Here is a 27238-nt window from a genome sequence, read left to right as displayed (position 1 = left end):
AAGAAAAGTCAACAACAATCAACAACAGCCTTGAATGACTCGCCCAACTTCGCTGGCCTCGCCCAACTCTGGGGAGAAGGAGCGCTCGAGCTCAGCGAAGTTGAGCCTGACCCTTATCAGCCCTCCTTCCCTCTTTTCCTCTCCCCTCTGCCGAACCTAGCCGTTCCCTCCCGTCATGCTTTGTCGACTCTCTCCTCGGTCCTCGTCCTTAACCACCACTCGCTCCTTTCTCATTTTCTCCTCCATGTCCTCTTACTCCTCCACCTCGACGCTCGCAAGCACGCACGGGAGATCCCCTAAGCCTCGAACGAAGAGCAGAACGCTCTCCATCGACAACATTCGGTCCGTATCTCCCTCCTTCAGCTCCTTCCTTCCTTCTCGCTCTCTCCCTTCTTATCTCTACCAGCAAACGCACCTCCCTCTCGTCTCCTCCTTTCCTTTCCTTCCCTCGCTCTCCCTCTCCTTCGCTCTCTCGCTCCTTGAAACCCGAAACGAAAGCTGACCTCCTCTCCTTTTGATTTCCATCGATTCGCGATTCCCCTCCTTCTTCCAGCCCCGCCGTCCTCAAAGTCGAGTACGCCGTTCGAGGAGCGGTTCCTCAAAAAGCAACGCATTACGAAGGAGTCCTCAAGGCTGGAAAGGGAGATCATCTTCCGTTTACAAAGATTGTCAACGCCAACATTGGGAACCCTCAGCAGAAGGGACTCGATCAGAAACCTATCACTTGGTGGAGACAGGTTCGTCGTCGGTGCTCTCCTTCCTTCTCTCTCGCTCTCCTTCTCCCTTTCCTTTTGGGCAGTGGAAAGGAGGTTTCATTAGACGAGAGGGTAGTCAGGGAACTATCCGAAGGAGCTTTACTGCTCTTCTTATCGCTCGTTTCTGGAGGCTGGAGGGAGGGCAGACGACCTCGCTCCGATTCCTTTGAGCTCACACTCTCCTGCTCCCTCCACCTCTCGACTTTTCCTTCCTCGGTTCTTTTTCACTCGTCGTTTTCGTTCCCTCCGAACTCAAAGCTGACTTCCTCCTCTTCCCTCCTTTTGCTTTGCGAGTTACAGATCGCCGCTCTTCTCGAATACCCCGACCTCATCACCAACCCTCTCGCTCCTCAACTCTTCCCTCCGGACGTCCTCGAACGAGCGACCGAGCTGCACAAGGAGGTCGGATCCGTCGGTGCCTACACGGGGAGCAAAGGGTTGGATAACGTCAGGCAGCATGTTGCGGATTGGCTGGAAGGTGAGTCTTTTCCCATACGAGAGGAAAAGGGAGGAGGGAGCAAAGAGGACGGGGACTTCAAGCTGACCCGACGCGTTATCTCTCTTTTCTTCAGCTCGAGACGGATTCCCCGCCGACCCTGAGAACATCTACCTCACCGCTGGAGCTTCTGCTGGAGTCAACCTCATCATGAACGTAATTGTTCGACCTGGAGACGGTGTTCTGTGAGTCTTTTCCTTCTTTCGTCCTTCGTCCTCCCTCCGGCTGGTCCCGCCGAATCGAGAAAACAAATTTCGAACTGACTCTCCTCCCTTCTTTAAAGGATCCCCATTCCTCAATACCCTCTTTACACCGCTACCCTCGCTTCCCAGGAGGCGATCCCGCTCAACTACTACCTCAACGAGGAGGAGAACTGGTCGTACGACGAGAAGAGCGTGTTGGCCGCTATCGCAAAGGCGAAGAAGGATCAGACTCCTGTCAAGGCTGTGAGTCTTTCTTGTTGTGGAGGAGAGAGAGAGAGAGAGAGGAAAGGCTGAAGCTGAAGCTGACTGAAACTATTCGTTCGTCGTTTCAGCTCGTCGTGATCAACCCAGGAAACCCAACTGGAAACTGCCTCTCCCAAGACGACATGCGAGCCATCATCCGACTCTGCCACGAGCACGACATTCTCCTCCTCGCCGACGAGGTCTACCAAGCCAACGTCTTCGACCCGATCAACAAGCCGTTCCACTCGTTCAAGAAGGTGCTCTCCTCGATGGGAGCTCCTTTCCACGATGAGGTCCACCTCGTGTCGTTCCACTCGATCTCGAAGGGCTACTCGGGAGAGTGCGGGAGGAGAGGAGGTTTCTTCGAGATGGTCAACATCGTCGACAGCGTGATGGATCAGATCTACAAGATCAGCAGCGTCGGACTGTGTCCTCCCTTGAGTGGGCAGGTGGGAGTGGATTGTTTGGTGCGACCGCCGAAGGAAGGAGGGGAGAGTTATCCGAGGTGGTTGGAGGAGACGGAGGGGATCAAGAACGCGTTGAGGGATAGGAGTTTGTACATGCAGGAGAGGTTCAACAAGTTGGAGGGAGTGAGCTGTCAGGAAGCCGAGGTGAGTCGTCCACTTTCGGGGTTTCGTTTTCTCGACGCGTTCTTTTCGGTCGCTGACACTTCCTCCTCTCTCTCTTCCTCCTTCGTCTTCGATCTCTCTCAGGGAGCGATGTACCTCTTCCCTCGTCTCCACCTCCCCAAGAAGGCCATCCTCGCCGCCGAAGCCGACGGGAAGACGCCCGACGCGTTCTACTGTCTCGCTCTTCTTGGTTCGTCGTCTCTCCTTCCCCTTCTTCTCCCCCTCCTCCCCCAAAGCTAACCACCTTCTTCCCCTTTTTCTTTCGCAGACGCCACCGGAATCTGCCTCGTCCCAGGAGACGGGTTCGGCCAGAAGGACGGAGAGGTTCACTTCCGAACGACGGCGCTCAGTCCGGGAGTCGAGGAGTACGTCTCAGGGATCGAAACGTTCCACAAGTCGTTCATGGATCAGTACAGGGATTGAGCCGTGAGATCTGGAGGAAAGGGGGGGGGGGGGGGGGAGGTGGGGGGGGGGGGGGGGGGGGGGGGGGGGTGGGGGGGGGGGTGGGGGGGGGGGGGGGGGGGGGGGGGGGGGGGGGGGGGGGGGGGGGGGGGGGGGGGGGGGGGGGGGGGGGGGGGGGGAGGAGGAGGAGGATATAGGTTTTTAACGAACGAAACGCAGCTGTTTTTTCGTCTTAATGAATGCTCGATACTTTTTTTTCGCACTCTTTGGCTTCTTGGACAAGGAGGAGGAGAGAGGGGAAGAGGGACGAACTGTTGGGGAAAGGAGAGAGACGACTCAGGGAGGTGTCGAACTTTCCGACGGAGGGCCGAAGAAAGAAGAGGAAGGAGGAGGAGGAGAGGAGCGAAGGAAGCCTGAGGGGGAGCGAGACGCGTCTCGTTTCGTTCTCTTGATTCTCTCCCTCGAAATTCGAAACGCGATCGGTTGAGCAGAAAAAGAATGTTTATCCTCTCTCCGTCTCCAAACCCAACTAGCCACCATCGCCCTCCCACCACCACCAACCACTCCCTCCCTCCCTCCCGACATCCTCCTACTCCACTCCTCGCTGCCGTCAACCTCCCGCCCTCAAACCTCCCGTCATCCCGTCCTCATGCTCCGTCTCCTCCTCTCCTTCGTCCCCCCAGCTTCCACCTTCGACCGCTCTCCTCGTCCTCTTCGTTCTCCCGTGGCCTACGAGATACTAAAAAGATAAACGAATGAAACAGGAAGGAAAGGTAGACTGAACTAGGAACAAGAGTGATGAGAGATCGAAAGCGAAACGTGATGTGCGAAGATTCCGAGGTAAGGGAAGGTAGAGGAGGATGTAGGATGTAGAGTGATGGTGAAGGGAAAAGAGTAAGAGAGGGGTGATGGTGGGAAAGAAGCGAGAACGGACTAAGTAGGATCGAGCGACGAGGTGAAAGAGGAGGGAGAGGCGAGGACTCGTTGAAAAGTCGAGAGGTCGACGGCTTCCCTTCCTGATGAAAGGACGAGAGAAGACGAGACCCCGACGTCGCTTGATGGGAGCGGTGGTTGTGAGCACGACTCCCGGCGACCGCTTCCGACTCTAGGGAGAGGGAAGACTGGCACTGAAGGTCCCTGAGGAGGAGAAAGAGAGAGAAGGAGGCGAAGAGACGACGAGGTCAGCCCAAAGTCCGACGAACGAACGAACGCACGAAAGCGTTCTTAGGAGAAAGGGACAAACGAAGACGATAGACGTAGGCTTAGACCGTCCCGACCATATTTCTGAGGAATTCATGTCGACTCCAAGAGAGCTACGAGTGACTCTGAAGGAAGGGAAACGAGGGAGAGAAACGAAAGCGAAAGTGAGCTCGAACGCTTTCTCCTTCCCTCGTCACGAACAACGCCAGAAAGAAGGCAAGAAACTCACCGTAAAATGTTACCTAGACAACATCCCAACATTCGATCCGGACCAACAAAGTCCTAGACCGAGGGGAGATGCGAAACCCTCGAGGGGATCGACTGGAGAATCGGGGCGTGTCTGTAGGACGCGTCTCGGGCGTTGAGATCCTGGATCTCGATGGATCCTAGATCCCGACTGGTGTCTGTTCGAGAAGAAAGAGGAGAGAGAGTTCAGCGAGGAACGAGCGTCGCAGAGTCGTCGAAGAAGAAGGACGAACCGTAATACGACGAAACAACGAAAGGGTGAGATTCCCTTCCGACGGCGGACTGTCCGACGATTTTGTTGGTCTATGGGCAAGAGAGGAAACCAAGTCAGCATGAGCGAGAAGAGGAGGGGGAGAGGAGGAAGGGGACGAGCGGTGTAGCGACGAGATGGACAAGAAGTGAATCTGTTCAAGTCGAGGCCGACCGATGATGTTGAGGACGATGCCTCGCTGATGTTGAGGACGATGCCTCCCGAACCTCCCGTAGAATCCCAAGAACGGCTGAGACCTCGGTCTGCGGCTGTCCTTGATGAAAGAGAGGGTTTCCTGTGTTGTTTTGCTGTCGGTCTGTGAAGGAAGACGGATGAACGAGGAGGTGTCAGGACGAAAACGAGAAAGCTCGCGAGGAAGGAGTTTGGGGAGGGGTGAGGCGAAAAGAACGAACGCAGGTCGACTTGGTCTGATGTGAATCTAGACTCGAAGCGATACTGAATCCGATCTCCTGTTGGCTGCATCGACGAGAGCGAGAAGGAAGAAAAGGAGGTCAGCATCGAGCGAAAGACGGGAAGACCAGATGGGGAAGGAAAGCTCCGAACGAACCTTTGCGATGTCGAGGCTCTCTGGGAGCTCATCTGTTCTTCTTGAGAGCGACTTACGTCAAAGCTGCGCCTCCTGTATTTCGCTGAGTATGTCCACTGTAGAATGAGAGCACGGACGAATCAGGAAACCGAGAGGAGAACGAGACGAAGGAAGCAGATCAAGGAAGGAGGGACTCACGCTTGTTCTCGACCCCCGTAGAAACCAATTCTGCAAGCACCGAAGCAACAGAGGGTCAGCATCGGGAAGAGAAGACACGAAAGACGAGAAAGGGAAGCTCACTTGGTTCTCAACGGTGTCTACAACCCTTCTAGAGGGAGGGGAAAGACCCAGATGGGCGTCGAAGGTCAGAAGCGAGGAGGGTGATTCGAGGTTGATTTGGGTAGCGTGACAGAGCGTTACTACCCCGGAGGCAGACTTCGCAGAACTTCACGAGTTGAAAACTCGTCCGGTCCTTCCTTCTCTACGAGTCGAGCTGACTTCGAGCCAAGAATTCCTCGCTTCCCGAGCAAGAGAGGGACGCAAATCCGAGGACATCTGCGACGACGCGTCGTTCTCTCCACCTCGCTGCCTCCCGTTCTCCCCTCCTCGTCGCCGCTACATCATCTCTCCTTTCTCGTCCCGAGTATACCTTCAAGGAAATTATCTCGAACGAACGGTCTCGTCGACGGCTATCCCTTGCCGTCTCTTTCCCTCCCTCTCTCCCCAAAAAACGATCACTCTCACTCTCCATCTCATCACACCTCCAACCCTTTCACTCCCTCCACCACTTCCTCCACGCTAGACCTAGGCAGATCCAGCACCTCTAGGACCTTCCCCAATCCAGGCCAGGCCTTGCCTCCCTCGTCCAGCACCTTGACCCCTTCCGGAACGCTCCTCCCATCCGCGCCTGAGATCGTCTGATGCACCCAGCCTGCGTTGTCGAGCGGGGAGAGATCAGAGAAGGGAGGTGGGAGACGCTGCGAGTGGGAAAGAGAAAATTGGAGAAGAAACGAATGGGGAGGAGGGGAAAGAGAGAGATCAGCGAAAAGGGAAAAGAAAGAGACGCGACGACAGGAGAGAGAAGAGAGGAAGGAGGACGACGACGACGACTCACAGCTTTGATCGCATCGTAAGGAGCTTCCCAGCCTGATACTTCTCTTAGGATCTGGTTGGAGTGGAAGAGGTGGAAGAGTCGAACGTCCCGGATTCGGAAGAGGACGCCGTCGACGCGGAGGAAGTGTCGTTGGAGGACGAAGAAGGAGTGAGGCATGACTCGCTGAAGGAGAAGAGTCAACGAGAGAAAAGTAGGAGTTAGCTTTTCGTTCTGGTTGAGCCAGGGAAGACCTCGAGCGGAGGAGTGGAAGGAGGAAAGGGGGAAGGGAGAGAAAAGAGAGGAAACTCGACTCACCACTCGAGCTGAGAGAACGGACGTCCCGTTGTCGTCCAGCTCGGATTCGAAGAGAGGGATTTCGTCGTAGAACAAGATAGGATCGGGTTGGGAGAGAAGAGCGAGAGGGATGATCTCTGTAGGGAGGGCTGCTCGCCAGGTTGGCGTTGGCGACGACGTTGGTGAGCTCGACGAGGACGAGGACGAGGCGAACGAGAGCACTCCGGTGTGCAGCGAAGAATAGGTCCAGTCGAAAGGTTTGACGGGAGTTGTAGGTAGAGGAGTTTGAGGTGATAAGGGAGTAGGAGCGGTTGTCCTACCAAGCGAAAAACAAAGAGGAGCAGAGAGTGTGAGCTTGAAACGAAAAAAGGGAAGGAAGGAGATCAGGTCGAGCTCACCTCGTCTTCCCCCATTCCTCAGCATGCTTGACCTTGACTCCTCCACCTGAAGCTTCCCACCCTGCACCCACTCGAACCTCAGCCAGCGACTCTAGAGCTCCGAATCGACATTTGAATCCTGAAGGACCGTGTTCGAGCTCGAGATGGTTGTCGGCGAAGGTCATCTCAGGGAGAGGGATCAGGAGATGCGTTCCAGCTCTGCGTTTGGAGAGACCCAAAGAAAGAGGGAATGAGAAGAAAGGACAAGTGAAGAGATGGGCAGTACAATCTACTTACTCGTCGATCTGTTTCGCGTTCATGATGTGAGTTGTGGAGGAGCTGATCTTCCAGTCGGCGATGCGAATCGAGCGAGACGTCGACGAGGGAGATTCCAGCTTGTACTCCGGAATAGGACCAGAGTAGGCTTTGGGAGCTCGAGAGGAGGAAGAGAAGGTAGTGGACATGATGAGAAAAGTTTGTTCGAGGTGAGTCGTTAGGGTCAGAGGAAGGGAGAGAAAGAACAGTTCTCCTCCAGGTTTCATTTTGACCTCCGACGGTGACAGGACCAAGTTCCGACCTCCCCTCCCCCATCGGGTTGTATAGAGTCTGTGAGTTCAACGAGTCCCTCCTTTACTCGCTCAGGCTCAAGCTGACTCTTCTTCCTTCTCCTTTCCAGCCATCGTTGTCTCTTTTCGGTGTCGATCTCCCAGCAGGAGGTCCGTCGTCCCTTCCTTCCCTCTCTTCCCTCCCTTCCTTCCTTCCTTTCCTTACCCTCTCCCCCCCTCTTCTCCAGCGCACCACCTCTCGACTATCTTCGTCAAAGGTTACTTTTGGATGTCTCGTTCAAGTCACTGGTCAGCAAGATACCGGTAGTATCGAACATCAAGTCAACAAAGGACCAGGTCAGTCTCAAAATCCTCGCTCCCCTCTCCCTTCCTCCTTCCCTTCTTCTCTTTCTCGTCTTGACTCTCGATCCACCCCCCTTCTTCTTTCTTTGCTGCAGATACGTCAACCTGCTAGGGCCTGAGCGTCCCTCCTCCGTAGCAGTCTCGCTCATTCGGAGGTCATCGAAGGCACGGGCTGCTGTTCCCTCTTCCTTTCGACCAACGTCTCTTCTTCGCTTCGAGAGGAAGGAGGGGGGTTCTCTCCTGTCCTTGTCGTCAAGCAACCTTCCGACGAGTATGAGGGTGCTCGCTTTTCGGTGAGTCGCACCTCTCTATACGTTTCTACTCGGGGGTGAAGGATTTCTGGGGGGTCTTTTCAGCTCGAGAAGGAGAGGCTGTTCTCGAACGAATGAAGTCCAGTGAGCTGACCTCCCGCCTCGTTTCTTCCTCCCTTCTCCTCCCCTTCCAGCTCAGTTCGGAAGCTCTATCATGAGCCGGAAGTCGTAGAATTCCCTTCAACGCCCGAGTCGAACCTGAGCATCTCGACGTTCGTTCCCTTTTCTCTCTTTCCTCTGGCTTCCCTCCTCTCGAGCTGACCTTCTCCTCCTTCCTCCTCTTCCCTCGATACAGAAGTCAAACGGCAACCCTCGTCCTTCAGTGGTCGAGGCCCAAACGTCTCATCATCTCGCCCTTTCCCCTTCGAACTGATCGCTCGAAGTCGGATGTGGTGAAAACCAGGATCGGAGAACAAAACCCCCAAACATCCCCTCGCTCGCTCGCCCTCGTCGCTCGACTCGTTCGGATCCCTCTCGGCAACTACGTTCTTCCCTCTTCCTACCCCAAATCCGGTCTCGCGGTCCAAGTCGAAGTTCAAACTACAACCGGTCCCCTCCTCGTCCAGGAACTCGGGAACACCAACCTTCAGTCTACTCTCTTCAGCCCCGCCCTTTCGGTAAACAGGTTTCGTCGCTCGATGAGGGAACGCATCCCAAGATCATCAAAGACCCAATCGACTCCTCCACGTCGTTGCTCTGTCTCGAGGATCGCGCGATCTCTCGAGTTTCAATCAACCTCAGGAAAACCCAGTCGCGTTTCTTCTTCCCCTCGGGATAGCAGTCTCGTCTTAACTACAACACCACAACAACCTTCGCCTCCCCCTCCTCGTTTTTCAACCTCGTCTTTCAACCCTACCTTACCGCTCTCTTTTCCGTAGTACTTAGGCTAGGTGGTCTGCAGACAGGGCGCGGATATCATTCTCTTTTTTTTTGATCGAGCTGGAGGAGGAGGAGAAACAGCGAGAGAGAGAGAGAGCGAGGACGCGTCGAGTTGGCTCGCTTTTCGTTGAGAGGAGATCTCGCAGCGCAGGTTGAGTCTTTGAGACTCGATGATAGGGAGATGGGGAACAGCTGTTCAGGAGGGCAACGCGTCGATTGCGAGAGAAGGGAGGGAAACAAAACAACTTGACGACGACAACGAGGTTCGACGCGTCTTCCCTCCTTCCTCCTTTCCTCCTCTCCACTCCTTTCAAAAAAATCCAAACTCACCACCAAATCGATCTCAACACCCCTCCATCTCACCCCAATCGCACCAACTCCCAAACAAATTTCCTTCGCAACCAAACGCTGCGGCTCCTCCCCTCAAAACGGCGGCCCTCCATCGGAATGCCTTTGACCTCCGACGAAGACAACAGGGCCATCCCCTCTCTCTCTCCCCTCCCCCTCTCCGGGTTGTAAACTGCCTTCGCGTGAGTCTTTCTTCTTCTCTTCGTTTCGCTTCGCTTCTGGGTAACTGACCCTGCCTTTTCTTCTCCTTGATACAGTCCTATCAAGGACGAGGTACTTCTGCGGGTTCATCTGTGCGTCCTTCCTTCCCTTCCCTTCCCTTCCCTTCCCTTCCCTTCAGCCCTCTCTCTGTTCTTGTTGTTCTTTCTTCTTGCGAAGAAAGCTGACGGGTCTGGTTTTTGCTTCCGTTGTTGCTTTTAGTTGTTCCCAAACCTCTGTCGACGCTTTCCGAAGCTTAGGTTCGTCGTTTCGTTCGACTCTTATCAGCTTCCCTTCGTCGTGCTGACCTCTTCTTCGTTCCTCGTTTGCTCTACAGATTCCTCCATCGAGCTCTCGTCTTACTTCATTCGATCTCACTTCACTTCGTGCCGTCCTTGGTTTTCGCTCCCTGACCGTATTACTCAAGGTTCGTTTCTCCCTCTCGCCATCTCACCCCTTCCTTCCTTCCCTTCCCTTCTCTCTCTCTCTTTCTCGACCTGACCTTTCCTTCTTCTTTCTTCCAGGCTCCACACCCTCAACTCAACTCAACTCCACACCACCTCCACCTCCACCGCCCACGAGGATCCGTCTTCTTCAATACGAAGGCCCCTCGCTTCCAAACGCTTTCCCTGCCGGAAGGAGAGGATTTCCGAATCCTCGTCTTTCTTCCATCGTCGCGAGTCCTTCGTTGGTCTCGCAAAACCTCCACGCCGAGAAACCGGGTCATCACCCGATCTTTGGGTTTCTCAACCTTCGTATGGATAGTCAGGTATCCAATCCGGTGAGTCGGTCGGTTTCTTTTGGTTCGTCGAGGTCGAGAAACGTCCAAGCTGATCACCGACCCTCCTTCCCTTTCCCTCCTTTCTCCTCCCCTCCAGAGCCACTCGGAACGTTCCTTCTTCCCTCATCGCGGAGGAGATTTCGTCGGAGGCCACCCCTCCTGTTCACCCGTGGTCGAGACGGTTATTAAGGCCAACGTCTACTAGTCTTCGTTCGTTCCTCCCTCGTCGCGCTCTCTCTCTCTTTATCTCCCGCTCTCGTCTCTGACCCTTCTTCTTTCCCTCTCGCTCTTCATAACAACAGGGACCTTCAGCGCCTAGTCTTTTCTGATTCTGTACGCCTAGCTCTTTTCCCGGAAGAGCCAAGGACCTTTTGAAAGAAGAGCGGTCTCTCCCTTCTCTTTCTCTTTTCTCTCTCTCTCTCTCGAGGGAAGAGGAACGGGGCTGGGGGGACGACGAGGAAGGGGAAGAAGGCTCCGGCTTTCTCTCTTTCCTTTTTTCCCATACTGTGTTTTCACCTTAACTACCATACAAAACCCAACCCTTTTGTCGCCTCCCCCGGGGGAAAAGGTTTCGCCGCCCCGATCTTGTATCTTCTCGCACTCTTCGTCTGAACAAGTCGATTTGGTTTCTTTTTGGATTCTCGATCTTGCGTTTCTTTTCCTCCCTCGCCCCTCCTTTTTTTTTTCGATTTGACGCGCTGCTTTTCGGTTGATATTATTGATGGCGACGTGGATTTTCTCGGAAGAAGACTCGAGGGTGTGTGTGTCGTGAAAGAGAGAGAGAGAGAGAAGGGACGAAAGGAGAGGAGGCATGGATCGAAAAGGGGAGACGCGACTGAACAAAGACAGATCAGATCGTAGCTGAAAGACAAACACACACACACTGAACGAGGATACCCAAACGAAAACGAGAACCCAACTCCTCTCCTACTACTGCGATGGCCCATCTCCCGAGCTGATCGCTGATATCAGTTGGTTCTGAAGGAAGAAAAGGCGCGCCCGAAACGAAAGAAGGTCAGCGTCTCTTCGCTCCTCTCCTCGAGGAAAAGCAGCCCAACTCACCAAGAAAGCCAACTCCTTCGCATCCCCCAACAGATCCACCTCCTCCCCAGCCCCCGCTCCTACTCCCAGCCCACCAGCATGATGACTCCAAGGACTCAAAAACTCTCCGCCATCCCCAGTCGCAACCAACCCTCCCGCTGGCGTCGCCATCCCTCCGATCCCGAACGATCCAAAAGGTCCGAACGAAGCTTGTGGATGCTGAGATCCTCCCATGCTGGTTGTGACCGGAGCTGAGAAGGGATACTGAGCTTGAGGACCTCCTCCGACGGATCCGCTGGCGTTGGCGTTGGCGGTGTTGGGGGAGAGGGAGAGGGAGGATCGTTGTTGGGAGAAGGGAGTGTGAAGAAGCAAAGCTGAGGAAGGAGATTGCTGGCCCGAGTGCTGCTGCTGGAGAGGGTGGAGATGAGGTTGGTTGTGATGAGGAGCGAACGCTGGGCCCTGAACCGAGTGTTCGGCGAGTCCTCGAGGAACTTCGGACCAAGCGTCGTTGCCGCCTTCCGCTTGCTGCTGCTGCTGCTGTTGACGACTTCCCGAAGCGTAGGCGTTGTTGGCCATGACCTCTCCTCGAGAGCGATGGTACTGGATGAGGAGTTGATCGACGGGATCCTGTGAACGAGCGAGAGAGAAAAAGAGTCGGTCAGCGTGAGTTCGAAAGTCAAGGACGCGTCCTCGTCTTCTTCTCGAGCTCACCTTCTCTCCCCAGAACGACTGTCCAGGCTCAGCAGAAGCGACTGCCGAAGAAGCAAACGTCGAAGCTGGAGGTGCGAGGAAGTCTTGAGCCATGATGCTGCGTTTCCCAGCTCCAGCGAAGCCGTGGCTGTTCTGCTGGCCGTAAGGGTTGAGATCCGATGGAGGGAGGTTGGCTCGAGAGAAGGAAGGTGACGTTGGGGCTGAATCGAGAGCGATCTGATCCTTCTGAGTGAAGAGTTCCACGATGGCGAGTTCTCGGACGGTGGCTTCCGAGACACGTCCCTCTTGATCTGGAGCTCGACCGGTGACGACCTGAGGGAAGAGAGGAGGGAGGAGTGAGCTCGACTTGAGGGATTGACACGAAACGAGATGGGAACTCACGTTCAGAAGACTCCTCAGCTCGTCCGATTGAGCACTTGTTGGTTCGAGAAGTATACTGAGTCCAACGATGACTGAGAGAGCAGGAGGGAACGAGGGTCAGAGGAGGATCGAGACGCGTCGAACAAGCTCAAAAAGGACTCACTGAACGAGTTCAGAACCCAGTAGGAACCAGTCGAGAGCAATCCGAGACCCTTGGGTCGATTCAGCAAGAAGTCACGTCGTCCGATGAGATCCGCTCGGGCAGCCTGATGGGATGGAAAGGGGTCGATCAGCGGCCGTCCTCGAGCTGGAGAGAAGAGCAGAGGAACGAACTTCGACAGCAGCCTTTCGGGAGTACGCGTAGATTTGGGAGTCTCGTTTCTTGAGCATGTAAGGTCTGGAGAGGTAGATGAAGAAAGCGAAAGTCAGCTCTCGATCTCGGGAGGGAAAGAGAGGAGGAGGGAAGACGAACCGATGGAGAGTGATTCGAGTGTAGTAGAACTGAAGAAATCAGAGGAGCTCGTATCAGCTTCGAGGTCTTTGAAGAGCGCGTTAAGAAGAGCCTAGCTCACCTCGCTCGCAAGCATCGATCTGTGGAAAGCAAGGTAGTGATATTTCGCGTCGAACGACTTGTCGGGATTCTCGAGCTTGAAGTACGAAGGGAGGGTGTGCTTCCACCTGAAGAACGACGAAAAGAAGAGTCAGCTCAAGAGTTATATATTAGAACGAGGTGAAGAAAAAGACACTCACTCTATCAACTCCTGATCGATCTCCACGACGGTCGAGTACTGAGGAGATTTGAGGGAGAAGATCTTTTCCGAGATGCGTCCCATGATCTCAGCGAGACCGTGTCGAAGGATAACGTGGGTCATGACCGTAGGTTGGCTCATCGGTCGACCCTCTGGATCGAAGTCTCCCATGAGATCCACGTCGTCGAGGTTAGCGGGAGGTTTGGTGTCGTAAGAGGAAGGGGAGACGAGGGTTGGACGTCCGACGAGAAGGGAAGCAGATCTGTTCGAGACACGTCGAAGGAGAGCAAGTCGGCTTGGGGTCTTTGACGAAGATCAAAGACATCACTGTCGAATGCTGGTGAAAAGGAATGAGACTCACCGATCTGCGTAGAGGGTGTAACTCCAGAACCTCCTCCTCAACTCGATCTCCCGAGGGTTGGTGAGTCCTAGATTCGTTCCATCTCGGTACAAACCTAGCTGAAGAGCAGTAGTGAGAGGAGTGAAACCTTCGGCTGCTCGTCGAACGAGGAGGCTGGAAAGAAGAAGGGGACGAGCTCGAAGTCAGTCGAAGGCTCGGATGAGATGTTGCCGACAAGGAGGGAGGAGTCCAAGACGAACAGGTATCGGCCGATGAGAAGCCTAGCAGCGAGAACATCTAGGGTATCCCTCTGAAGAGCTTGAGCGAGATTGATGGCTTTGCCTGGAGGTCGGCGGTCAAAAACGAGGGAGGGCAGGTCAGCTTCGATTTTGAAACTTCGACGCGTGAGAGTTGGCACGAACGAGCTGATCCGTAGAGACTCCTACTCCAAACCCTCCTAGTACCTTCGTCTCCGAAGAGAGACAAAGGAGCAGTGAGAGTGGCGATCGCCATCTAGAAAAGGGAAAGGAAAGTAGAGAGCCTGATCAGTTCGACGCGACGGGCAGAAGCCCACGAGCCTATTCGCTCCAAGCTCAGAAGAAGGCGAAAGCTAGACTCACCATGATGAACAGAAGAGGAAGCCACTTCAATCCAGCAGCATCGAGATTTCGGAAAGGATAGGGAGCTTCCGAGTGATTTCGACTCGAGGACGACTCGTGGGAGAAGAAGGAGATGTAGCGAGCTTGGAAATCTGGCTGATAGATGTGGAATCGAGTCCAGCTGCACGGATGAGATGAAACGGAAAGCAGAAGTGGTCAGAACGGACATGCACTCCTACAATTAATCGGATGTCGAGTTTGTTTTCCGTGGAGAAGAGAAGGCACGAGAAGACGAAAGCGAACTCACTCGATCTCCTTCCAGTACAGTTCAACGAGACTGTTCCTCATATCTCGAGTAGGAAGCTTCTCCAGTAGAGACAAGACGTTGTCGAGACCGATTCCAGACTCGTCCAGGGTGTCGAGAGCTGATTGAAGGGCTGGAGGGAGAGGTTGGGTTTGGGCGTAGAGCGCTGTGTTTGAGTGAGTTCGAGGAAGTATGTGAGGAAGGTGCTGAGAGAGAGGAGATGGTGGGTGGTGTTCTGGAAGGGCTGCTGCTGAGGCTCCGATGGCGGTGACGGGGAACTGTAGCGATTTAGAGAGGGAGGGTCAGGACGCGAGGAGAAACAAGACGCGAAGGAGAACGAGCTCGCCTCCTCCGCTCCCTCCCGATAACTCGAAGTCAAAGCGAAACTCACGTTCTGAAGCAGCCTCGACATTCGAGCTCCTGAGCTCATCGCACTCGACGCTGAAGGACCGTAGAACCTTCCGTTCCTCATCGTCCCATCGTGCTCGTCTCCTCCCTCCTCGTCTCCGAGCATGCTCCTCCCTCCGTCCTCTGAACCATCGGTGTGAGAGTCTCGATTTGCTGTTCCAGGTCGTGGGATGACGAGGGCTCCAGGGGATGTGCTGACGGTGAGAGCTGGGCGAGAGGTGTTGGAGGAAGAAGCGAGTTTCGAGGAGGAGGAGCCTGAAGGATTCTCGACGAGGTTGGTGAGGAGGTCTTCGATCCGATCCAGCCTCGAGCGAACGTCGGCGTCGTATCTGAAGAAATCAAGGGAGGAGAAGGTAAGCGGCTGTGCAACCAATGTGCCGCTGGGCGAGCGGAACTGGCAGATCGGATGGGCGAAGCAAGGCGGTCGGCTCCGGGGGATCAAAGGAGGGAGGGAGGGAAGGAAGGAGGAGGAGGAGGTGAAGGACGAACTGGTTTGGGTCCTCAGTGCCGTTGATGAACGGACGACAGAGATGGGGAACCTTCCTAGCGATGCAGTGGGCACAAGGATCCTTCCTGTCGCACTTTTGTTTCCTGAGAGAAAGCGAAACAGGTGGGGGAGACGATCAGAAAAGGCGAAGGACGAGCTCACTAGACCGAAGAGACCCGACTACTCGCCGCCTGTTACACTGAGAGGTAGAGAGGATGTCAGTGGTGTCTAGGTATCATCCGGGACCTGCTACTCACCTCTACGCAGCTATAGTGGACCTGAGAAAATGGCCATCGATGTAAGGAGAAGGAAAGAAGAGCAAAGGAAGGGGGGTCAGACGAGTCGAAGGAGAGAGAGTTGAGCTCGAGCAGACTGACTCTGTTTCGTTTGGCGACAGCTGCTTCAGAAGTATCTTCCTTCTCGTCACCCTGAGCCTTCCTCTTGCCCTTCTTGGATGGAACGGCAGCTGATCCAGAGTCGGAGGGTTGATACTGGGAGGAAGCCATGGCGAAGAGGAAGTCGACGTTTGGGGGAGAAGGAGTTCGCTGAGCTCGCCTCGGCTACCGGCCCTTTCCCCCACCGCGGAGTCAAATGGAACCTATTGTTTTATTTTTTTCTTCTTGAATCAACTCTCTAACGTCCTATCGAGCTTCTGAGCTTCCAGCGACGCTCTTGAATATCATAAATCAGGCTCAGAGCCTTCCCAAATCAGGTCGAGCTCAACGCCCTTCCTCCTTTCCTCTCTCACCTCTAACCTCCTCAATCGTTCGTTCGTTCTCTTCTCCCTTGGTGTCGGAACTCGAGTTCTATTAGAACGCACCTTGCTCGAAACGAGGCTCCTTTTCCCAAACTCGAGACGCGCCGACCCGTTCTTTCCGCAACGGCATCCCATCAACCCAAAGATCTCTCTCTAAAACCCCCCAAACGCATTCTAGAACTTCGTAGCAGTCCAGAACGAAGTCTGGCAGATTCCAAATCGCAAAAGAACCAAGAGTCAGCGACCGACCGAACGTCGACTTGAGTCGGATCTCGAGAGACGGGGAGGGAGAGAGGCACAAACCTGGTACTCGTACTTCAGCATCCCACCCGATCCAGTGTAGGTAGTAGGGATCGTCTTCTCCTCCTGCATCGTCGAAACGAGAGAGATATCAGCGGACGAAGGAACGAAGAGGAATGAGAGGGAAAAAGACGCAACGCACCTTGATCACGAATCCAATCTCCGCGCAGAGAGCCTTGACCTCGTCGAGACTAAGTTCGACGGAAGGGTCGTTGGTGGAGTTGTTTTCGAAGCTGGTGTGGTTCGAGACGGAAGAGAGTCAGCGGGAGGAACGACAGAAGAGGAGGAAAGGGAAGAGAGAGAAGAGACTCACTGCCAAAGCAGAGGACCGAGGTTGATCCAAACACCACCCTCCTTGAGGACCTGGTAGATGACGTTCAAGTAATCGATGATGTTCTTGGCGGTGTCGATGAAGAAGCAGGTGATGACGGCTGAGGGTTCGTTCGAAGAAAGCGAGGAGAGGAGGGAATCAGCGACGCGTCTCACGAAAAGACTTTCGAACGACTCACCATCCCACTCCTCATCCTCATCCTCATCCCCATAAACATCCAAAAAGTCGCCTGCAACCAAACTGAAGTTGCTCCCCTTGGGCAGACCGGCAGGGTTCACGTCCGGGATCTTGACCGCTCGAAGCATGTGTTCGGTCGAGGTTTGGTTGGAGAAGGAGTGGATGTAAGGGTGGATGGTGTAGGATTCGAGGGAGGTGGTTCGGTTGAGCATGAAGAAGGAGGAGAGGAGCATGTAGTAGGAGAACTCGTTTCCTTGGGAGGAGTAGCCTGAAGGGAGGGAGGGAGGAGGGGAGTGAGCGACGAAGACGAGAAAGAGAGAGGAGAAAGGAAAGGGAACGAACCCTCGAGAGCGATGTCGTAAGCGAGTCGACCGAGTCCGGCTCCTGGGGTGAGGACTTTGAGAGCTCGCCTTCAGAAGGGAGAGAAAAGACGATACGACAGTCAGCGAAGGGAAAGAGACACAGAACCAACGCGACCGTTGCCGGACTCACTTCTCCTCGAGGGGAACATCCTTGTAGTGTTCGTTGAGAGCGGCAATCAAAGGAACGTAGGCTGAATCTCGCTCGGGCTTTCCCTGGAATCACGAGCGACAAAAGGCAAAAAAAGATGAGCTCTCGTTCGAAGCTCTCTTCGCTCCGTTCTCTTCGACTGCAACAATAACGAAGGATATAGAGGCACAGAAAAGCAGGAAGAACTCACCTCAGCACTCCAATCCCTCACAAACTGCTTCAAAGTAGACCTGTTTCCCAGACGAAATCGAACGAACGGGAAGACGCGTGTCAAGAACGAGCGTCGAGCGTTTCGACAAACGAGCTCTGGCCTCGGACTGACCTGAGCTTATCCATATCGAAATCCGAAGGCTTAGGACCAGCGTTGAAAGCGGCCTTGGACTTGGACTTGAAGATGTTATCCGAAGCTGGAGGGGAAGCAGGAGCGTCGTGCGAGTGAGCGTGAGAGTGGTCGTGAGAATCGTGATCGTGCGAGTGGCCAGCGTGAGGAGGGTTGGGATCCGAGGTGTCGAGGTCTTCGTAGTAGGCGTCGAGGTCTGTTAGGTGTGAGAAAAAAAAAAGTGAGCGAGAGAAGATTGGCCGAGAGGAAGGGAAGGAAAAGGGCAAGGGGAAGGAAAGGCCGCGAGCTCACCTTCGTCGTCCTCCCCGTCGTCTCCCTCACAGACGTCAAAGGGATGAGGCTTGTCCTTCTCGTCATCTACAACAACAGCCTTCTCCTCCTCCTCCTCCTCCTCCTCCTCGTCGTCGTCGTCGTCCTCAGGGAAAATTCCCTTTCCGGTGGTGTCTGCGATCTCTCGAAGGAAGTTGCCGTTGATCACGATAGCCTCGTCGACTTTCCTGAGCTTGTCCCTGTACCCGAGGTTCGCGAGGATGTCCTGGTGCGTCTTGGAGAGGGCTAAGAGAGAGCAAGAAGTGCGAGAAGTCAGTTCGAGGTCTCGAAACAAAGAAGCATAGCGAGCTGGTAGAGAGAGGAGAAGGAAGGAAGAGCTCGAGCTGACAGAGGAAGTCCTTTCTCCTCCGGTTGTTGGCTGAGGACTGCAACGAAAAGAGGGAAAATTTCGTCAGCACCAGCATCACATCCCTCTGCTGCAGACGGAAAGAGAACTCACCGAATGAGCCTCGTAGTAGTAAAAGCTCTTGAGCGTCTTGTCGAATGCAGCCTTCTCAGCCCTGTTGGCAGCGAGTTCCTCCTCGCTTGGAGGCTCCCTGTCGTGTCCTGAGCATTCCTGACCTCCGTGCGAGTGTCCATGAGAGTGACCTGCGTCTTCGTGCGAGTGGGAGTGGCCGGACATTCTGAGAACAAAAAGGGAGAGGTTGAAGTCGTTGGGAGGGAAGGAGCTGATCCTGAAAACGCGAGCTCGAAACCTCCTTCCCTCCTAACGACGACTTCCATGGCTTCCTCCTCCATCCAGATGGAAAACCCTTAGTGAGTCGAATTACCTCTCAGCTCGTAGGAGCTCAAGCTGATCATTCTTTCCCGCAGTGCTTCCAACCCTGCCTTCTCCTCTCTCGAGTCTCAAGTGCTCTGGGAATACGCGAAGCTCTCCAAACACCTCAAAACGGTGAGCTTCCCTCCTTCCTTCCTCTGCCTCTCCCTCAGCTCAACCTTTTCTCGTTCTTCCTCCTTCCCAGCTCAAGAACCTCAAGAACCAACCCCTCCAACCTCACGAACAACTCCTAGCGACGCTTCGGAATCTAGAGAAACAGATGGGGCTCGTTCTAACTTTGGTTCGTCCTTCACCTCCTCCTTCTCCTCCCTCACCTCCCTCTCTCCTCCTTCCCCCCCATCCTCAACCCCTTTCTTTCTTTTCTCTTTTCGTTCAACGCAGTACAAAGCCTCCGTGTGGGCTACGATCGTGGATACGGAGCAGGAGATGAACGCGGATCGGGAGGAGGAGGCTTCCCGTCGTTATCAGCAAGGTCTCCAAGAGGACGGGATGTCGGAGGGAGATCGGACGGTGCAGGAAGGGGATGAGTTCAGACCTTGGGGGATTTGAGATACGAGTGCGACGGTGGGCTTTTTTTTGACGATCTTTACGAACCTCTTTTTCATCTATTATACCTTTTTTGGGGGGTTTGGAGGGAAAGAAGACGCGACGGGTTGATTTCGCGTCGAGCTCAACAACAACGTCCTTCTCTCCTTCCTTCCTTCCGTCCATCTTGCTACCCTTGCCCGTCCCTTTCTTTCTTCTTTCGAGCTAGGTCAAAGGCTCTCACCTGCATCTGCTATGTCTCCGACGTGAGTTTGTAGATTTCTTAACGATCCCAAACTATGTAGCTCTGGCCTCTCGAAGCTCGAACCCCTCGCTCCCTCGTACCCCTCTTAAGCTTGTTCCTTTCCCTTCTGACCTCTCCCTGCTCTCTCTCTTTCAGCACACCACCACCACCCTCGATGGCCAACCCACCTCTCACGCCACGCTCCATTCTCCGTCAACGCCCTCCCACTCTAGATCCCAACTCGTCCGTCGCTTCCTCCCTGACCTCGACCGAGAACAACACCCTCCCTTCCAATCTCGCCTCCTCTGAAGACGACGAGGGAGACGACGAACGAGACTCTCTCCTCTTCGCACCGGCGAGTCCGTTCTCCAACCAGAACCAATCCAACCTGCATCAATCCTTCACTGCTTCCTCCTCGACTTCAGCTTCAACCTCGCCATCAGCTCGAGCTCCTCGACCTCTTCATCCTCCTCGTCGACCTACGTCCCTCTCCTTCAACGCTCCAAGCACCACCACCACCAACGCTCGTCCCTCGGGACCTCGAAGAACTCATACCACGGATTCTCTGCTCTTCCAAGAGGGAGCAGACGGTGGAGGTTACGGGACGTTTGGCAGTCCTGGAGGGACTAGCAGCAGTACGAGGAGGAGGACGTGGCTTGGAGGAGGAGGAGGAGGAGGGAGTGAGAGAGGCTCGAGGAGAGAGAGGATCAAGAGGAGATTGGAAGTCACGGCTAGTGTGGTTGGAGTGAGGAGGGCGGTTTCGTACGATGATGTGAGTTCCGGGAAGTGGGAGGGAAGGCAAGGGAGGGGAGAGGGGAGGGAGGAGGAGGAGCGAGCGTTTCCTTTGAGCTTCGTCGAGCTAACTTTCGACCCTTTTTCCTCTTTGCTTTGTGGAAACCTTTCGGTTTTGGGTGGCAGGGTTTCGACGTCTCCGAAGCAGAAGACGAAGGTGGGAGAGCCAACGGGAACAGGACGTGGTATTCCTCGTTCGTTTCGATCGGTGCGTCCATCCCATCTCCTCTCTCTCTCGCTCTTCCTCTCTCGTTTCCTCGCTCTACCTTTCAACTCACTTCCGCTTCGTGCCCTCGCTGGTTAAAAATTACCAGACTGGATCCACGACCAAATCAAAGATTCCTCTCGAGTTCGTCGCTTGCACTCCGCCGCTCGTCGTTCCCATCGAGGGAAGATCGCTCTCCTCCTGGATCGCTCCCAAGGGTGGTTGATCGTCACGATCGTAGGGGTCCTGACGGCCATGGTTGCGTTTTGCATTGTGAGAGGTGAGTTTTACTCCCCTCCCTCTGATCTCTTGCGTAAGGAGGGGGAGCAAAGACGAAGAGGAAGAAGACGAAGCTGACTTTTGGTTTCGACGACGTGACGGGTTTGGACAGGCGAGGGATGGCTGTTCGACCTGAAGGACGGCTACTGTACGAAGGAGGGAGGCGGAGGGTGGCAGCTGTCGAGGGGGTTCTGCTGTAGAGGCGTAGAGGGAGTGGTTGGGGAGGTGGACGAGCAGGTTTGGGGGAGGACGAGTTGGGTCGCGTCGAGGTGAGTCCCCCTTCTTCCAGCTTCTCGTCGCGTCCTTCAGAGGTCGTTGACGATGAAACTAACTTCGACTCTCTTTCTACAGCTCGTTGAATCCCTTGGTTTCTGAGGAGGAATCCTGCCCCGATTGGAGAACCTGGGACTCTGTGCTCGGTCCTTACGTCGATGGTTCGTTTTCCCTCTCTTCGTTCGCCTCGCAGCCCTCTGATCTTCTCGTTCTCGTTCTCACTCCCTCCAGGACCCAACCAAGCCTGGATCCCTCTCGAACGGTACATGGTCGAATACCTCGCCTATATCATCGTCTCCCTCGCTCTCGCTACGACCTCCTCGTTCCTCACGATCAAGCTCTCGAAATCGACGGATCACGAAACGAAGAAGAACGTCGTCGTCGCCGTTCAGGAAGGACTTCCTTCGGAGGATAACTTGGAGAAGGAAGCAGTTGCGCCGAGGAAGGTCATGTACTTTGTGAGTTGAACGCTTTGACGAAACGAACAAAGTCGGGTAAAACGAGGACGCGTCGAGCTGATTCCTTCGACTCGGAACAGGCTGCTGGTTCAGGAATCCCCGAGGTCAAGACCGTCCTCTCGGGGTTCGTCATTCATGGGTACCTGGGAGGATGGACGCTCTTCACCAAGGCTGTCGGACTCACGCTGTCGGTCGCGTCGGGGTTGAACCTCGGGAAGGAGGGACCCATGGTTGTTCGTCCCTCCCTCTCTCTCTCTCTTCGTTTCCCTTTCCTCCGTATCAAGAGCTGATTGACCCTCTTCTTTCTTTTGCTTAGCACATCGCCTCCTGCATCGGAAACATGGTCTCTCGAGTGTTTGTCAAGTACGAGACGAACGAGATGAAACGGAGAGAGGTTCTGAGCGCTGCTTGTGCTGGTGAGCCACTCTTCCTCCAGCCGAAACGACAGCGAAACAGCTCACTTATGTTGTTTCGTTCTTTCTACAATCAGCTGGAGTCGCTGTTGCTTTCGGTGCGCCTCTTGGGGGAGTTCTGTTCTCGTTGGAGGAGGTGTCGACGTTCTTCCCTCCCAAGGTCCTCTGGAGGTCGTTCTGGGCGGCTATGGTCGCTACTGCTACGTTGAAGGCTATGAATCCGTTTGGGACGGGGAAGGTACGTCTCGTTGCCTTCATCTACAATCTCGTCGAGGGCCCGTCGGCTGCTGATCGTTTCGTTTCGCTTCGTTTCAGATCGTTCTCTTCCAAGTGTCCTACGATAACGATTGGAGGTTCTGGGAGCTTCCGGTGTTTGTGCTTATCGGAGTGCTGATGGTGAGTGTTTAGTTTCGTCTCGTAGCAGCGGAAGTGAAGAAGGGGGGAAAGAGGAAGGAACGGAACCGCAGACGAGGATTCTGACGCGACGTGACTTCCTTCTTCTCTTCCTCAGGGAATCTACGGAGCTTTGTTCGCCAAGCTGAACATCCGATGGGCGAAACACGTCAGGAATGGAACCTGGCTGAAGACGCATCCCATCACGGAGGTCGCATTGGTGAGTCCTTTTCGTCGAACGTCTTCGATTCCTCTCATCGCCAGCTGATCCGACGCGTCTCTCCTTTGTTCCTTCCATCAGGTAACCCTCCTCACGGGTCTTCTCTCCTTCCTTAACCCTTACACCCGAATGAGCGGGACCGAGCTCGTCCTTTCCCTGCTCTGTGAGTCTTCTCGTTCTTCCAAACTCCTTCGAAGGATCCCTCGTCGCTGAACCTTCGATTCGTTCGTTTCTCCAGCCGAATGCACTCCCGAATCAGCCTCCCACCTCTGCGTCTCTCGTCCCGAAGAGATCGGAGGCGTCGTCTCATCGATTCTGCTCGCCATGCTCGTCAAGGGAGGCCTTACAGTAATCACTTTTGGAATCAAGCTGCCTGCGGGAGTGTGAGTTCATCTTCCCTTTCGTCCCTCTCCCTCGACGAAGCTCATGCGTTCTTCCCTCCGTCTCTCTCGTCCCAGCTTCATCCCAACTCTCGCCGTCGGAGCTTGCTGTGGACGAGTCCTGGGTCTCGGAATTCGTTCGTCCATCGCCTCTCCTCTTCCCCACGCGTCCGAGAGGCTGACTGCTTCTCGTCTTGCTTCGAGCAGAGTACCTCGAGAGCCAGTACCCATCGGCCTCGATCTTCGAAACCTGCACGAAGCATGGGGACTGCGTCGTTCCAGGAGTCTTTGCCGTCGTAGGGGCTGCTGCTTCCCTCGCTGGGGTGACGAGAACGACGGTGAGTCCTCTCGTTTTCAACGTCTAAAGTGCGCCCCGAAACTGACTTGCTCTCGCCTTTCTTCGCAGGTCTCTCTTGCCGTCATTGTCCTCGAACTGACTGGCTCGTTGACCTACGTCGTGCCTGTCTCGATTGCTATCCTCGTCGCGAAGACGGTCGCCGACTCTTTGGAGCCTCGAGGGATCTATGACCTCGTTATCCAACTGGCTGGCCTTCCCTTCCTCGACTCGAAGGAGACGCACAGGTGGGGTGCTCTGCAAGTCGTCGACGCGGTTCGTCCCTTCATCTCCCTTTCCTTTTTTTTCTCTTCTCGCCTTCCACTAACCTGCTCTCTATCTGGGATCTCTTTCAGGCCGACTCTGCAGCAGATGTGATCCGCTGCGACCGAGACAACACCGTTTCCTCCCTTACAACCAAGCTCGTTCGCATCTGTCGAGCAGGAGGTCACGACGGAGGGTTCCCCGTCGTCGAGAAGGAAGCTGGTGGTCTGAGGCTTCGAGGAATCATCGCTGTGAACGAGTTGGAACATGCCCTCTGTACGTATCCATATCCTTCGTCGAGTCCGAACTCGAGCTGACCCTCGTTCGTTTCTTATTCTTCCCTCGCTCAGTCGACCTCTCCTCGTCCCCGCTGTCGGTCTGCAACCTCAAACCGAGCCTCCATCTCGGAAGTAGAAGATCAGGAACCATGTCGGTCACTTCCTTCCAGGACGCCTCTGGTTTCACCCTTCCAGGACACGGGAAAGATCCTTTCGATCTCGTTTCGTTCATCGATCAGGCCAGTCCTTCTCTCACCTCGTCGTTCTTTCTCTCTCTTGAAACTGAACCCCTCCTCTTCCAACAGACACCCCTTACAGTCCAACTCCACTCCCCGCTCGAGCTCGTTCAGCAGCTCTTCGTCAAACTTGGTCAGTCTATACGTCCCTCTCTCCTCTCCGTCTCGGTGTCTTGATCTGACCCTCCGTCTCTCTTTTCTCTCGCAGGTGTCCGACAAGTCGTCGTAGTCAACGAAAAGGGGTTCTACCAGGGACTGATCTCCAAGTCGCAGTGGCTCTCGTTCTTGGCGAAGCTGGAGGAGGAGAACGGGCATTGAGTCGATCGCTTCGAAGGAGAGCAGGAGAGGGGAGGAGGAGGAAGAGGTGGTTGGTGACGACGAAGAGAGAAGGAGCACACTTTTTTTTATTTGCAAAACGATCGGTACGAAGACGGCACAACATTTGATGGGATTTAACGAGTCAGTCCGTGAAGGTCCGTCCAAGTTCAGTGGCAACGAGGACAAACGACGCGTCCTCATCGCCCTTTCTCCCTTTCTCCCTCTCTCCCTCTCTCGCTCTGCCCCAACTTCGACGTAAAGCCGTAAAAGATCCATAAGCATCTACCCTCCTCTGATCAAACACACAGTACCTCAACCCTCCAGCTCTCCACTCTTCAAAGCAGCCTTGTCCACCACGTCCTCGTCGTCGTTCTTCCTCGGCTTCCCCGACACTCGGACGGCGGAGGGAGGGATGATTCCTTTGATGCTGTGAGAGCAAACGAAACGAAGAAAGGGAGGGGAAAAGGTCAGCGAGGCGAGAACGAAGGAAGGGAAGGAGTGAAGGGGAGAGAGGAAGGAAGGACGAACTTGAGGAATCCGAAATCCTCGACGTGATCCGTGTTATCGAGAGCGTTGATCCATTTAGCGAACCTATCAAAGGCAACACAGAACCCAAACCAACACAGTCAGCGAACTTCAAACAGACGAACGAGATGCTCGAACGAAACGAAACTCACGTATCCGTCTTTTCCTCCTCCTCCCTCAACGCCTCGTAGATCTGCTCGACCTTGAACTGATCGATCGTCTCCCTGAACTTCTCGAAATCGATCGGATCCGTAGCAGTAGCGAACCTGTCCCCTTTGGTCACGTTGGCGTTGTGCGTTTCGAAGATGGGTTGTTCGAGGAGGAGTCCGAGAGCGGGAGCTTTGGGGGTGTGGATCATTCGGGGACCTGTCGTTGAACGAGCGACACAGAGAAGCGTAAGTCAGTAAATAAGAAGAAGGAGAGAGCGAAGGGAGGGAAAGGGCGAGGCGAACGCACCAAAAGTCTCAGGAATAAGCGTCGCGGGAGTGTGCGTTCTCGTCGTGAGGATGACCATCCCGATCATCTTTCGAATCTGGTGGAGCATGAACGACTGTCCGTGGAAGCGGAAGGAGATCCACTCGGTTCCGTTGAAGACGACGGGTTCACGGACCTGTGAGAGAAAGGAGAACGGGGTCAGCTCTTCGTCGACGCGTCGAATTCCTCTCCTCGTCGCGGTTTCCAGAGACTCACCTCCATCTTCAGCATGTACCTATGAGCAGCTCGATCGTTGAACGACCGTTCGACAGTGTAGTTGTGGAAGTTGCTACAACGAAGAAAGCATAAACCCTCGTCAGTCGAACAAAGAAACGGTCACCTTGAACTCAGAGACTCACTGCGTCCCCTCAAACTGCGTGATCGCCTTCCTAGCCCTCTCCAACGTCTCCTGATCCACCCTCCACTCCTTCCTCTTCACCGCATCCTCCTTCCAAGTTCCCGTGGTTCCGTTCTCCTTCCAGAAAGGGTGCTCGGCAGGGTCGTAAGGCTGCTCGTTCGTCTCGGATGTAGACGAGGAAGGAGCGACGGCCTGGCTTTGGAGCATCTTGGCGACGGGAGATCCAGGTTTGGGAGGGAGGAGGATGTGCGAGGGGAGGAGGTATTCGTAGACTCGGGAGTCGCAGGCACTATTTGAGATAAATGGAGGGTTTGGGGGTCAGAAGAGGAAGAGAAGACGTGTGAGAGGGAAAGGGAGGAAGGAGCGAACAGTCGAGCGTTGAACCCGGAGTTGACTCTCACGAACCCCCACATCCTGACTTGATCGGGAAGGAAGGTGTTGATGTGAGCTGTGAGATCCTCGATTCCAGGAACGGCCGTGATCATCTTGAGGGAGACTTCGAAGAAGAACGCGACGAAGGAATCAGTTCCGAGCTCCTCGTTCGCATTGACGCCTAGATAGAGACCACTCACCGACGTTTCCAGCAGCATGGACTCCAGCATCGGTACGAGCTGCTCGAGCAAGAGAGACCTATCAAAACAATGCGAGGTGAGCCGATGAAACGAAAGAAGAGGAAGGAGAGAAGGTGAAACGAAGAGAGCTCACCTTGCTTGAATCATCCGCATTATCCTGACTGACAGCCCCAGCTTTCACCAGCGCTTCAAACAAGATCCCCTCGATAGTCTTCAAGCTCTTGTCCTTCTGACTATTCCACCGAACCCAACAAAATACAAACCGAAGTCAGCTCAACCGTCCCCTCCTCCCTCTTCCTCCCTCGGTTCGTTGCCCGACTCACATCTGCATCCCCTTACACCCCGTTCCCGAAAACCCAAGCATCACCACCGTCTTCTTCTTGGGCAACCTCTCCGCTTTGACTCTCGGGGGACCTCCAGCAGCAGCGATGGCATCGTCCTCCTCGTCGCGAGCGTTTCGAGGCTGAGCTCCTCCTCGACCACCTCCAGCGGCTTTGTCCTTTCCCTCCCACTTGCGTTTGGCCTTCTTGGGCTGCTGAGCGGGTCCTTTGGGTTTGACGACTGGTGCTGCTGGTTCAGAAGGGGTGGTAGCAGCAGCGTCGTTGGCTGCTTCTTCGTCGTTCGAAGTCGAGGTTGAAGGGACGACGACCTCCTCCTTGATCTTCTTAGCTTCCGAAGGAGCGTCCGAGTCGTTGAGGGTCGCAGCGGCAGTGGCAGCAGCGAGGGAGGAGGAAGGGGGAGGAGTCATGGATCGAGCTCGTTTGGTTGTGGGTTCGATGGAGGTCGAAGGAGCTGAAGGAGGAGGAGGAGGAGCTGGGACGTCGACGATTTGGCTGTTCTCTGACATTCGTTGAGGGAAGAAAGAGCTGAAGGGGCGAGGAGAGAAGAGAAGGGTCCGATGAAGGATACGGAAGGAGGAAAGGGAGGGAGTGAGAAAACGAATCGTGACGGTTGGGAGGGAAGGAAGTGTGAACAGGAAGGAAGGGGAGGGAGGGAGGAGTTCGAGGAGGGTCGT

General features: G+C 54.8%; 9 protein-coding genes across 10 annotated transcripts; 4 read left to right on the top strand and 5 right to left on the bottom strand.

Annotated features, from left to right (window-relative positions):
* Positions 1–28: 28 nt before the first annotated feature.
* BDY24DRAFT_380329 (transaminase) lies at positions 29–2775 on the top strand. The gene is made up of 8 exons (XM_076639154.1): positions 29–342; positions 554–737; positions 1056–1233; positions 1328–1436; positions 1535–1697; positions 1787–2308; positions 2411–2516; positions 2595–2775. Exons 1-8 carry the CDS (start codon positions 176–178, stop codon positions 2747–2749), a joined length of 1584 nt encoding a protein of 527 aa, XP_076499028.1. The 5' UTR covers positions 29–175; the 3' UTR covers positions 2750–2775.
* Positions 2776–3292: 517 nt separating this feature from the next.
* On the bottom strand, positions 3293–5334 carry BDY24DRAFT_380326 (uncharacterized protein). Of its 2 annotated transcripts, XM_076639152.1 has the most exons (8): positions 5272–5334; positions 5170–5199; positions 4993–5087; positions 4838–4901; positions 4548–4740; positions 4408–4477; positions 4158–4332; positions 3852–4053 (listed from the first exon to the last, which is right to left on the bottom strand). In XM_076639152.1, the coding sequence occupies exons 3-7, from the start codon at positions 5022–5024 to the stop codon at positions 4167–4169; spliced, it is 525 nt and encodes a 174-aa protein (XP_076499026.1). In that variant the 5' UTR covers positions 5025–5087; positions 5170–5199; positions 5272–5334; the 3' UTR covers positions 3852–4053; positions 4158–4166. The 2 variants fall into 2 exon arrangements, with proteins under 2 accessions (XP_076499027.1, XP_076499026.1); XM_076639153.1 differs by lacking the exons at positions 4548–4740; positions 4838–4901; positions 4993–5087; positions 5170–5199; positions 5272–5334 and having other exon boundaries at positions 3293–3855; positions 3972–4053; positions 4408–4438.
* A 392-nt stretch (positions 5335–5726) lies between these two features.
* Positions 5727–7199, bottom strand: TIP41 (Tip41p; the record flags this gene model as incomplete). The annotated part of the gene is made up of 5 exons (XM_076637278.1): positions 5727–5948; positions 6086–6247; positions 6380–6674; positions 6757–6954; positions 7033–7199. The coding sequence occupies 5 exons, from the start codon at positions 7197–7199 to the stop codon at positions 5727–5729; spliced, it is 1044 nt and encodes a 347-aa protein (XP_076499025.1).
* A 1704-nt stretch (positions 7200–8903) lies between these two features.
* BDY24DRAFT_248438 (uncharacterized protein) lies at positions 8904–9736 on the top strand. Its single transcript, XM_076636764.1, has 3 exons — positions 8904–9363; positions 9439–9639; positions 9717–9736. Exons 1-2 carry the CDS (start codon positions 9004–9006, stop codon positions 9565–9567), a joined length of 489 nt encoding a protein of 162 aa, XP_076499024.1. The 5' UTR covers positions 8904–9003; the 3' UTR covers positions 9568–9639; positions 9717–9736.
* A 1220-nt stretch (positions 9737–10956) lies between these two features.
* Positions 10957–15680, bottom strand: BDY24DRAFT_380316 (uncharacterized protein). The gene is made up of 19 exons (XM_076639151.1): positions 15537–15680; positions 15417–15437; positions 15348–15358; positions 15162–15263; positions 14656–15001; positions 14268–14542; positions 13982–14141; positions 13784–13874; positions 13622–13703; positions 13383–13535; positions 13023–13283; positions 12845–12950; positions 12745–12773; positions 12606–12669; positions 12436–12538; positions 12294–12364; positions 11913–12224; positions 11223–11828; positions 10957–11138 (listed from the first exon to the last, which is right to left on the bottom strand). The coding sequence occupies exons 1-19, from the start codon at positions 15663–15665 to the stop codon at positions 11091–11093; spliced, it is 2970 nt and encodes a 989-aa protein (XP_076499023.1). The 5' UTR covers positions 15666–15680; the 3' UTR covers positions 10957–11090.
* Positions 15681–15824: 144 nt separating this feature from the next.
* BDY24DRAFT_380313 (carnosine N-methyltransferase family protein) lies at positions 15825–18594 on the bottom strand. The gene is made up of 12 exons (XM_076639150.1): positions 18344–18594; positions 18233–18269; positions 17866–18129; positions 17557–17770; positions 17425–17464; positions 17217–17299; positions 17067–17134; positions 16726–16992; positions 16530–16647; positions 16359–16449; positions 16220–16282; positions 15825–16120 (listed from the first exon to the last, which is right to left on the bottom strand). The coding sequence occupies exons 1-12, from the start codon at positions 18524–18526 to the stop codon at positions 16091–16093; spliced, it is 1458 nt and encodes a 485-aa protein (XP_076499022.1). The 5' UTR covers positions 18527–18594; the 3' UTR covers positions 15825–16090.
* Position 18595: 1 nt separating this feature from the next.
* On the top strand, positions 18596–19284 carry DAD3 (Dad3p). Its single transcript, XM_076639149.1, has 4 exons — positions 18596–18660; positions 18718–18796; positions 18867–18962; positions 19064–19284. The coding sequence occupies exons 1-4, from the start codon at positions 18626–18628 to the stop codon at positions 19229–19231; spliced, it is 378 nt and encodes a 125-aa protein (XP_076499021.1). The 5' UTR covers positions 18596–18625; the 3' UTR covers positions 19232–19284.
* A 342-nt stretch (positions 19285–19626) lies between these two features.
* BDY24DRAFT_368804 (chloride channel protein) lies at positions 19627–24294 on the top strand (the record flags this gene model as incomplete). The annotated part of the gene is made up of 19 exons (XM_076638035.1): positions 19627–20223; positions 20370–20451; positions 20558–20728; positions 20840–20996; positions 21079–21161; positions 21232–21458; positions 21539–21691; positions 21775–21874; positions 21949–22109; positions 22187–22267; positions 22383–22484; positions 22566–22647; positions 22723–22867; positions 22943–23001; positions 23072–23202; positions 23271–23474; positions 23555–23738; positions 23813–24109; positions 24185–24294. The coding sequence occupies 19 exons, from the start codon at positions 19627–19629 to the stop codon at positions 24292–24294; spliced, it is 3126 nt and encodes a 1041-aa protein (XP_076499020.1).
* A 312-nt stretch (positions 24295–24606) lies between these two features.
* Positions 24607–26971, bottom strand: BDY24DRAFT_406091 (pseudouridine synthase family protein; the record flags this gene model as incomplete). The annotated part of the gene is made up of 10 exons (XM_076642684.1): positions 24607–24721; positions 24823–24885; positions 24972–25185; positions 25276–25429; positions 25510–25582; positions 25653–25940; positions 26021–26147; positions 26224–26281; positions 26357–26456; positions 26547–26971. The coding sequence occupies 10 exons, from the start codon at positions 26969–26971 to the stop codon at positions 24607–24609; spliced, it is 1617 nt and encodes a 538-aa protein (XP_076499019.1).
* Positions 26972–27238: the final 267 nt, after the last annotated feature.

Source organism: Mrakia frigida (genome assembly GCF_051309035.1).
Source record: "Mrakia frigida strain ATCC 22029 unplaced genomic scaffold BDY24scaffold_6, whole genome shotgun sequence".
Lineage (NCBI taxonomy): Eukaryota > Fungi > Basidiomycota > Tremellomycetes > Cystofilobasidiales > Mrakiaceae > Mrakia > Mrakia frigida.
The sequence above is the reverse complement of the archived record's forward strand: the minus strand, read 5'-3'. Positions and strand labels throughout refer to the sequence as shown.